The sequence below is a fragment of the Mesitornis unicolor genome, unplaced genomic scaffold, assembly GCF_000695765.1.
Source record: "Mesitornis unicolor isolate BGI_N332 unplaced genomic scaffold, ASM69576v1 scaffold11610, whole genome shotgun sequence".
Classification (NCBI taxonomy): Eukaryota; Metazoa; Chordata; class Aves; order Mesitornithiformes; family Mesitornithidae; genus Mesitornis; species Mesitornis unicolor.
In genome coordinates this window covers 1-11,448 of record NW_010156276.1, presented here as the reverse complement: position 1 = coordinate 11,448, position 11,448 = coordinate 1, and the positions used below count along the sequence as shown (strand labels likewise).

The 11,448-nt window shown below is 37.0% G+C and overlaps 1 protein-coding gene across 1 annotated transcript; it reads right to left on the bottom strand.

Annotated features, from left to right (window-relative positions):
* Positions 1–1,717: 1,717 nt before the first annotated feature.
* Positions 1,718–10,759, bottom strand: LOC104535846 (coiled-coil domain-containing protein 132; the record flags this gene model as incomplete). Its single annotated transcript, XM_010187737.1, has 6 exons — positions 1,718–2,446; positions 3,804–3,993; positions 6,581–6,702; positions 9,097–9,255; positions 9,403–9,499; positions 10,611–10,759. Coding segments are annotated over 6 exons (837 nt in total), but the record flags the coding sequence as incomplete, so codon positions are not given.
* Positions 10,760–11,448: the final 689 nt, after the last annotated feature.

Sequence of the window (11,448 nt, the reverse complement as noted above, 5' to 3'; positions counted from 1 at the left end):
GCAGCAAAAGCAGTGTAACAGAGTCTTCTTGTGCCACAGGAGAATCAAGGCGGACAGCGAGTCTCAAAAATCAATGGCTTGTAAAGAATTCTCATACCAGACCCAACATTCAGCCAAAACTTGGCTTCATTAGACACTCAGGACCAAGTAATATGGAATACCCTGAGCTGGAGGGGACCCATGAGGATCATCAAGTCCCACTCCTGACTCCACACAGGGCAATCTAAAAGGTAATCCATGTATCTAAGAGCTTTCGTAGGCCATTAAGCTATGCTGCTTCTCCCTTAGACACAATCTTGGGCAGTGAGGGGAGGTTCCCCTGGAAAATATAACCATTTGAGACATAAGAATGAAGATCCAACAGTTGATGCACCAGTTTAACACTGCATCTTTCACATTCTTTTATTTGGGGGCTCACTTAAAATTAACATGTCGAACTTTAGATACACTACAAAAGATTACTCCTGACTATGATTCATACAATTGCTCACCTCTTTCCTTGACCCTACATTACAATCAATGCTTATACACATCCCTTTTGGTAAGCAATCAAATTACAGCAGTCTAAACCATACAGGGGAAACTAACCACGTGTTCAGCTCACCAAAGCTCTGGTAAAGATATTTAAATTTTTTATTTCATCCATGAGAAGAAAATAGAAACAGATTTTACACTAATCGTCTCTGACTCATTTCTATTTCTTCCAAGAGCTCTTGTCCAGGATCTGACTTCAGGGCAAATACACTGAAGCAAAAGTCCACACTTTCAAAATGAACTACACTTGTCTTTTTTTGAGCCACCTTTTTAATGAGGGTAAAAGTGTAATAGTGATTCAGCTTCAACATACACATTGACGTGCTGCTGAACAAGTTTTAAATGGAACTCAGTATGACACCATGGTTAGTAAAGAATGGAGTTAAACTGTGTTTTAAATTTTATTTCCTTTAGAATACAGATGAGCAAAGGAGCTGAATACTACACAGTCACTATTTAAAATAAAAATTCTATCATTCTTCTAGAACTGTATACAGGCTTTCACTGAACACACACAATGAGCTCAGTCCATTTCAGAACAGGAAATTAGAAAAGAGCAACTGTAATGATTCCATGGGGCAATGTGCTACCACTAGGTACTGCTGTTGTTCAGTAACTCCCGATTCTCCCATGTCTGAATTAAAAATACAATGGCAAGTATGAACTCGAAACTGAAAATTCACCATGTTGTATACATTAGTGGACTGTAGCTTCTGTAAATTATTTTACCTATTAGCTCAATGCTAGCATGCTTCCTTTTAAAAGATCTGAGAGCACTGAAAAAAGTTTATTACATAATAAGTAAATAAATAAAAAAATCTAAAACTTTACATACTGAAAATCAAAAGCAAATCTGAAATTTCAGTGGAGTTAGTGATGCTCTGACAAATCAACTTCTAGGACAAACACTCAGCCAAGCAATTTTGCTTTGCTCAGGATGTCTACAGCAGGGCAGGAAATAGTAAGATTATCTTAGTATCAATGCAAACCAACATTATTCCTATTCTCTGGCATTAGTGCTTCGGAACAGGGAAGATCGGCAGAGGGACAAAAGGGAAGTGATAGGAAAGGAACAGCACTAATTTCTATTGTAAATTACATTCTGCATTGTGGAATTGGGAAAATAAAGTCTCAAAGAAATCATATTAGTGTATAGTATTTATTACTCTCTGTTAATCTGAAGTCGATCATTTTGATATGACTAAATTAATTCTGAAGTAAACAGACATTTTAAAATACATATGAAGATGAGAGGATTTAACATGAGAGTATTTAGTTGATCTGCACTCTTAATCCACATGCAAGATACATCGATCGAGTATTGTACATTTCATTTCATTTTACAGTGGTCCATAATAAAGCACAACTTCTGAGGGTGAAAGCAGAGAGGAAAGAAAACATATTTTCAAGTAGCCCTTTTATTAGAAAAGAGCATCGACTATATATTAAGCCAATGTGTTTCTCTGATTTCGATTTTACTTACAGCATACAGTTTTGCAAAATATACAGCTCACCAATAGTGCACAAACAGTGGCCCTTTACTAAGGGCAACCAACAAAAAAACAAAAAACAAAAAACAAAAAAAGAAGAAATACAACTGAAAATAATTCTACAGATTAGAAAAGTCGTATTTTAGAACATTATGCAACTTCAGAGTGTCTCCAATGCTGGTAAGAAAGGTCATGCACAATGTTTTTGAAAAGAATGTTGTCATTAGTCCATGAGAGATTTGCCTGCATGCTTCACATGAACAGAAAAAAAGTACAATCCACCAAGAAAGTAGCTTTTCCAGTTATCTTTTAGGCCTGTCTATGTCATCAATAGCAGCGAGCAGCTTCTGTCTTGCCTTTTTGTTGATGTGGGAGCCCAGACAAACATTCACCAGATTGGTCAACTGCTTAGTGGAATATTCCTGGCAAATGAAAGCAGACCATGTTATGGCAGAATGAAACACCAGGCAAAGATAGAAAGTTAAAAAATGCAGGCATACACACTGCGGATTTTTCAACTGATAGAAGCAGTCAGTACACAAGAGAGATTTAAAGTGGTAGTAAAGTCAGCTTTGGATAGTTTTCATAGTTGAGGCAGAGGACAAAACTGTATCTTGCTACATGGCAGATTATAATGGAAAATGCTTACAACTTTAGTATTGTTGGACTTAGTTCACAGAAAGTAATCCTGTCAATACATCTATCTCTACATCAACTTTTAATGTATTTTCCACTCTTTGAGTGGGAAACGTATATGCAAATGGGATAAGCTTTTAACACATGAACATTTTTCTAAACAAACTGTGACAAAAGTTGACCTTTTTAATTTGACTTCTCTTTGCCAGTAAGCTTCTAAATGCTGCTGTCTACAGGATCTTCAAATAACATTAACTTCAGTACATGATAAAGGAGGAAAAAATGGCAAAAATGTTAAGACAAGAATTCTTAACATCTGTCAAAACACTACATTTGCCAGTACTATCTTTATACTTAACAGTATCCAAAACATATCTTCTACCAGTAGGTTCAAACAAGAGTTTTTCCATCTAGGTTACCAAACAACAGCTCAGTATCTCTCTTGTGGCTCCAGGTATAACAAGGAAAATTATAATAAAGACATTTTTTTCATCCATTTCTAGTGGAATTTAAAGTAACCTCAAAATACAGGTTTTAAAATGCTCCATTTTAAAAGACTTTAACAATGGGCAGCTCCCATCGCATGTGACCATTACTTACGCAGTTCTGATATAAGTGTTAGGTTATGCTACCATGAAAGCATGCTGAATGCTTTCAAAACACAAATGAAGACTTATCTCAGAGAGCAATGTTGATCCTTATTCAGTATTGTAAAATTAAGGAAGAAAAAGCAATGACTCATCCACTGTGCCTTACAACTTAGTTTAAGCACTCTACTTCTAAAGGCAAAGTACAACTTCATGGTGTGGTTTCAAACTGTACTGCCTGACGATCAAGATGTGCACTTTGGCATATTCCGAACAGCACACAAATCTTTCCAACTTCACTCTAGTTCTCCACATTTTTTGATACCATAAGGCTTATTCATCCTTCCCAGTCACCAGATGTTGATCAGTACAAACACATACTAACTTCACATTTATATTTATGCTGATTCCCACACAGATTTTATTATAATAAATGAACGTATATGGATATATTCATTTTTAACAAACGAAAGCATTGATAGAGTTGCTAGCACGATTCTGTCACAATGGTGACTTTTCCCAACAGATAGCAAAAGAATGAAAATTTAATTCTTACCCTATGTTCTTTCATCCAGCGTTCCATGTCATTTTCTGTTAGGTAGTATGCTTTAATGTAAGTCTCCACAAATTCTTTATCTGGAATAGGCCTAATGTCTGTTAACTTTTCTAGTTTCATTAAGAATTGTTGAAAGTCCAGTTGCATCAAGGCACGTCCTTCATTGCTGCACTTCTTTACATTGGCATAACTGAAAAGAGAGACACAGTGGAAAGCAAAAATTAGAAGGAATTAAAAATTAATTGTACTTCTCAAAAGTCACTTAACCTAGGCCTTCGAACCTTGAGGAGGAACATAACTATGGTTTTAAGTCAAAAGTAGACAAGAACTCCTCTTAGGATATCTGATGCAGAGTCTTATTTGCATTAGTATAGTATGTTTTAGCCCCACCCACAGAACAGAACCCCACTGTACCCAAGGCTACTTAAAAAACCCACACACCTCCCAAAAGCCACTAAAAGTCCTACATTGAACAACTTATTAGAGGTGGGTTAAAGGAAATGAAATCAACATTGATCAGCACACTAGACAGTGACTTTAGTCAAATGATCATGACCACTGAAGCCTGAAAGGTAACACGGCAGCTTTAGGACTAGTCACCAGGAGCTTGCTGTACCAACAGTGGCAGCATCAGAGAAAGGCACAAAGCTGTTTGTTTCAAAACACCCACAGTAACCAGAGGATAAAGGGTGGCAGCATTGTCTACTGTCTGGGAGAGGTTGATGTTTTAATGAGAGGAGATTGACAGAAAACTGGTGACAGGGTGAGCACAAAGAAGAGGAGACAGTGGATGAGCTTAGGGCAGGGTAATACCAGGAAGGACTGCAGTGGGGAGTGATAGGCAACAAATGAGGAAAACAATCTTTGCCATTTTCAAATAGATAAGAAATTCCAAAGGAAACGACACCGCAATGGCCTTAACATTAACTGATAGACTTAATGCAGCCCACCCACAGGTTGCTGCCACAAGCAACAATCCTGTCCCACTGTTTACACTCTTCCTTTATACCACCTTTCAAGCAAGCTCAGTCTTCCATTGGTTCATGAAGTTGATCCTCATTATTACAGTCTCTAAATTATTAGGTCTGATGCCAAGGAGGCAGCAGAAACATGCAGCTGGAAACTGGATACACAGCAATATCAAGTTAAGAATAAGAAGAAATTGTACCCTTGCAGTTAGTACACAGAAAGAATCTGCAGCATGCAGAAATATCAGAGGCAAAAAGAGAAGGGGACCAAGGCACAAGCTTTTTGGAGCTCCACAGAAAATTGGATGATGATTTTAAAGGGACACACTGAAGCATTTCAAGAAGCCAAGTGGGAAACAAGAGAGAACACAGAACTAGGAGATAGGGTAGGGCAAAATTTAAAGAAGGATATGGTTGACTGTACTGGAGATGATTCTTCACTTAGCAAAGAGTCTGATTAGAGCAATTTCAGTTGACAGGCTCACTGGGAGGAGAAACACCTCCTTCATGGTTTTTAATTCCATAATTCATGGTATTCAGAGATGAAAGAAGTTATGAAGGTATTCAGAGAGTCAGCTGTTCAGAATACCTTCCTTCCTTTTCCCAGAAGCAAAAGAAACTACAAGATATGTGAGGAAAAAAGAACTGGTCAAGAACAGAAATTACAGGCAGACAACTGGGTGCTGATGATGAGTGCTCTCTACATTTTAAGAAAGGGCACAGGACAAATTATATCAGCAAGGTATTCCCAGTCCACTCTGACCAGTCATTAAAATGCTTAGGTAAAAGTAAATGTGAAAGGTAGTAAGTCATAAATGTGAACCAAAGCTGCAACACGGAGCAAGACTGATGATCTTCACAGCTAAAAATTAAGTCATTCATGAACACTGAGGTCACAAGAGATGAATAAGATTGTGAAGTAAGAAAAAGAAACAAGTCCAAAAGAGGCACAAGGACTGAGGCAGAGGAGGTTGATAGTGACTGATGGTGTTATCCACTTGAAAGGAAAGGGGGCCAAGGGGAAGAAAGATGCTTTAGTTCCACTTCTTTTGATCTGAGGCATGATAAACAGAATATAAAGTTTCACAAAGAAAAGATACTTGTATAGGTCATGTGTCATATGAAGGAACTGAGAAGCCAGACAGAGGTCATGGCTGGATTTAGTTTCCCTGGAGATGAAATTGAGCTCAAGAGACGCATAGGATGATGGCATGAAAAGAAATGGGCATGAGTTTAAAAATGATGGCTTGAAGGAAGCTGATGATTCTCAATAGACAGTTTGTAGATAACGCTTGTAGAAGGAGGATATTGTTGAGGTCCTAAATTAGAGCAGACTGCAGAAAGTGGGATGGAAAGAAGTAAAATAGGTAGTAGGGAGTACATAGGGTAAAGATAACCAGGAAAGAAATACAGAAACATACATAGAAGGAGTGGCAAAGACAAATGGCATCACCATGAAGGTGCTGACAATTACACTTTAAACTTTATTCTTTGCTCTGTTGGGAAATCATAATCTTCAGATAGAAGTTTATTTGAAAGAGAACTATGCTGTTTCAAATGCTTCAATAAAACTCTCAATCTCATCCTTGAGCAGTACCTAGGTACAAGACCATTCCCTTTAGGTTTAATGCTGTATCAGCTCCTTGAAACAACTGCTAAGGACTATGTTACACCTTGATATTTTTTAGGCTCCCCAAAACCACAAGAGCTTATGACTGCACTACAAAATTAGAACTTTTAATTCCATAAAACAGATTCTATCATTATAGACATATTTACTCAAAAGGAAGACTTCCATGAACTGCTTACCCTTCCACGAGAGTTCTGTTGGCCAAGCGTATGCAGTGCTCCCAAAGGATGTTGGATACTGGCAGTGGAATACGGACTCTCTTAGACACCTCATTCAACCTTCTGTTAAATTCTTCAAATTCCTGATGAAACATGAAAGATCATTATTCCTTTATCATAAAAGGGATCATACTCTATAGATCCCTAGCAACACCACCAACAAAGAATTAGAAATGCACATGAAAGAGAATACTGAAAAATAAGAGCAAAGCAGAGAAGCTTAATAGGCACAGACAGTAGAGATACGCTTATCACTTTCTAGTATATTATTCACAACACTACCTCAGTAGTATTTTTTAAAAAGGAAATACTGCTCTGCTCTCCAGAGGTGTGGCTCTCTGAAACCGACACCTCTGAAAATTAACCATGTAGCTAAACTTTCAAATGTCATATTCATTGCCTCACTCTCTAAACTCATCTTTAGCTTTTTGAAAGTCAATATACATCCAGTGAAGAAAACCCAGTGATGATCTCTTTATACCTCTGAATACTTGCCCCATCAGCTTTCAAAGACAAGGTCAGAAATATTGTAACCACTTTTCATCCTTCAACTTTTCACATCGGAGAGTTCCCTGGTGCTTTAAAAGGAGCTGTGAGCACCCACTGAAAAGAATCCAGATCTATCAGTTCAGGAGCACATTGCAATACTAGATAACAACTCAGGTCGAGAGAAGGCACCTGCTTCCATCTGAAACATCAATGGCCTGGATGGATTTGAGCTGTTCCTATGAGTAGCAAACTCGTCATAACAGAACATAATTACTGCTACAGTGATTTTGTGACCTACATAAAGTAAAATATAAGTCTGCTGCCAGTGACTAATGCCTCTATCATTTTGAAAAAGTATCAAATGACTTAAATATAAAGCAGACTGATAATTAACTGCTCTGCTTAACTAGCAAAAGCAGTTTGTAGGGAACCCAATTAGGCCATGCTTGTCCAACAATGTGCTTGCATTTCAAGACTGTTAATCTAGGTGGGTTTTTCTTCTCTTCTTTTTTTTTTTTCTTTCTCCCCACACACAGAATCACACAGAATCACTCGGTTGGAAAAGACCTCTGAGATCAAAACAGGGCATCTCAGTAACCAATTTAACCTAGTATTTGACCAAATAACTGGTGTTTAACACAAATTTTCTGAGAGAAATTTGGCAAGAGGAAGCACGGTACCATAGTATCATGCTTTAACCGGCATACAACTCTCTCTTCTGGAAATGAAGATGCCTAACATCCCATGTTATGAAATTTCTTGAACAATACTTTTCCTTCAATGTATCTGCTTCCACACATAGTATGACTGAGTACAGAATTTTGCACATGTGTCGACTAAAAGTAGTTGGTTATTACATTAAATGTTGTGCTTACATCTGACACTCCCAGAGTCCCAGGGTACACAGCAAATCACTAATTGCTTAGCAGTGATCTAAAAGCTTCTGTAGCAACTATTAATAGCTATATAATGTAGAGGCCAGAAATGGTTTTAAATGGTATTAAACCTGATTTCTCTGAAGCAAATTCATCAGCAGCTGCACTCAGAAAAAGTTCTACTGCAGAGACCAAATATTTTAAGTACAAGCTGATTTTAAAAAGCCACAGAAGCATAAAGAAGGGTAATAACAAAGATTCAGTCAAATTCATTGCAATGATATATTGTCTATCAGATTCTCCCTTCTTTGCTTTCTTTTCTTTTAAACAGAGACCAGCTATGAAGTACAAAGCTGTTATCAAAACTGTTACTCAACACAGATGCATAACTTTATCTGTGATACACACTTCACGTATCTCTAGAATAAAATTTTCAGTTTCTCTGTAAAAATTAGTAAAATTCTACCAGTGCCAGAACTGCCTTCTAAAGACCTTTAGAAACATAATTTAGGCATGTATAAAAGTGTGAGAGAGGGATTCTCCCAAGAACTGGTTCTGTCTGCCGTAAGACACAGGAACTGTGTAACCACTTCTACTGAATGCAATTGAGAAGTTGGGTGAATAACTTCCCTTCTACCTTCCTTTTCAAATGCTAACTTCTAAATATAGCAACTTCAATTAGATAGTGCACAATTATCAGTGCTAGTTTCACCTATAGTCCCTATGATACATCTGAAAGACAGCTGATAAAATTATGCAGAACAGCAAATATCTGTTGTTAAAAAAACCACTATCTCAGACCACTGGATTTTCTTCAATGTTACTCCATTTTACTACACATTTATCTGCTACTCAAGACTTAGATATGAAACTCATTAAGCTTTTGTAGTCACTTTCAGCCATCACATAATCAAAAAATCAGCACTGAAAACTATCTCCTAGCAGCAAGAATAATGAAAATTTCAGACAGACGTCCTTATAACTTACCATTTGTCAAGATGCTGTATTGCTCTAAAAAAAAAAAAGCATGCTACCTTAACAATTTTAGTGAAGTATTACAGCAATTTAATGTTTATATAAACTCTAGCACACCATTTCCCAGAAAGTATTCACCTTTAAAAGAGCATCTACATATATATTGTGTTGTGACATGATTTCTTTCACATCCCATTTCACATTAGCCATGAGAAGCAGCATTTGTTCATAATCAATGGCTTTAGCAGCAACAATCCAATAAACTGGTTTGCGTAGTTCACTTGCAGTTGACACTGTCTGAAACAGAATATAAATAAAATTCAATTCAGTAAATTTCTGGCTAATAAGAGTAATATATAAATATGATATACAAGTATTTGCACCATTTAGTATAAGGTTCAAGTCTTCTGTTTAAAAATCAACTGTGAATTACACAATTCTAACCTGAGAATAGAACTGCTGAAGAAAAGGCTTCTTGGCAGCTGGCATCACTGCATCAAGATGAGGCTGAAGAAACTCAAACTGCTCAGCCAGAAACACCCTTTGAAGGCAACGAAAATACACTGTGAACTAAATGCAACATTTGGCATGTCTCTATACAACTTCTACTCTACAGTTGACATATTTGGCAATAACGATACACAACTCTGGAAAATTTAATCCTGACAAGAACCATACCAGTTTCATGACAGCATATCAACAAGTATGCTCAATTCTGCCAATTTTAAAATATGATTGCAAGCAAGAAAATGCTTGAATAAAGAGACTAAGGCTTGAATATCAGCAATTAATATTTCTACTTTGTGCAAGTTACACTGCAAAAGTCTGATCCAAAGTCTAGTAAAGTCAATGGAAAAGTGTCCTGTAATATCCTGTAATACCGCAGGATTACAATAACATTCATAAATCTAAGTCAGAATTCCAAAATAACATTCCTAATTATATACATACACCAGTGAATCTTTAAAAGATAGAATACAAGATCAAATTCTTCCTCAGGTGTAGGATTTGCTAATAACAACATAAGAAATACATTTTTAACTAAGCATAAGTGAATGCAAAAAAAAAATAAGCTCCTTTGAAAATACATTTTTAAAATTAACTTCTAACCTTTAAGTGTCACCGTGTGTGGAGGAAAAAAAAAATTCGCCTTTGACTCTTAGCATTATTCTGACCACTTTGTAAGAGTTCTGTGTTACTCGCTTGCTGTAACCTCTTCTTCACAGGTAAATGTCCACCCATTGCAAAGAACATTGCGATCCAAGCCAAACCAACACAAACTAAGCAGTTTTGTCTCAGTCATCAGCATCTGAGTACTTAATATAAGGTTTAAATGAACCATACATATTAAATAGTCCCATTAGCCTCTTTAAAATTAAACATTTTTCCTGTCAGATTTAGCCTTGTACTGTCACAATTTACTGGACCAGCTGCAGCAAAAATTCACTGCATGTGGTTGCAGGTGGTTAGAACAGATGGTTAAGTCTCGCTACCTTTAATTATGAAATTACCTCTATCACTCATATTTAAAATCACATTAAGAAGCAGGAATTTTTGAACTCTCAAGAAGGTTTTGGCTTCCAATCACAATCTCTTAAAACAATCCATAGCTTCCAGTGACCACAAAACGCAGTGTACAGTAAATAACCTACAAGGATTCCGTGGCCACCACTCTCTCTGCCAAACCATACAGCGAATTGCCAGATGTCAAAACTACGAGATGACTGAGATGTGGGCTTGGCACCTTCTCCTTTCTCTCTTCAGCAGCTGTGAGAGTTCCTGTGGGATCAGCAGAGACCTCCTAAAACAAAGAATTAAACAACTGAAAAACCACGAAAACAGCAAGAATGTCTCCAGCCAAGCAGTTTCAGATGATAGATAAGATGAATAAATGTTTCTAATTCTAAGGTGTAATTTAAATCAAACCTGAATCAAAAGACAACTATAGAGTTTTTTTATTTGAACAGTGTGGTGTTCAAACAGGTGAAAAAAAATCACATCATGTAGATCAATATCTATCTCAGGGGAAAAAAAAAAAAAGATAACAAGCTTCTTACTACACCTTAATACTCATAGAGGCTTTAGCCCAATTGCCTACTGGGAGACTGACTTCTCACCCTTGGAGATATCCTGTTCACTCTGACAGCAACCAAATAAGGCATCAAATCAAAGAAATATTACTTATGCATAGGCTTTATTGCTCATGTGAGCTGCAGCTAAATTAGGTAAATATAAATGATGTTTGTAAACAAGTTATCATTCCATGAAAACTTCTACCCTGCAGATGTCTGGACTGCAGAAAGCAAGGAAATATCCACAGGACAGGAAAAGAATCTGTATTAAGAAACAGGTTACGTCAGTGTGCTGCTGCAAATTTTTTTTTTTTTTTAAAGGACTGGTGGAAACAGGGGAAGAAGGTAGAGGAAGGTTGAAAGAATAGGCAGGGAAGAGCAAGGGGAAAAAGGGGAGAGGGGGAAAAGGGGAGAGGGG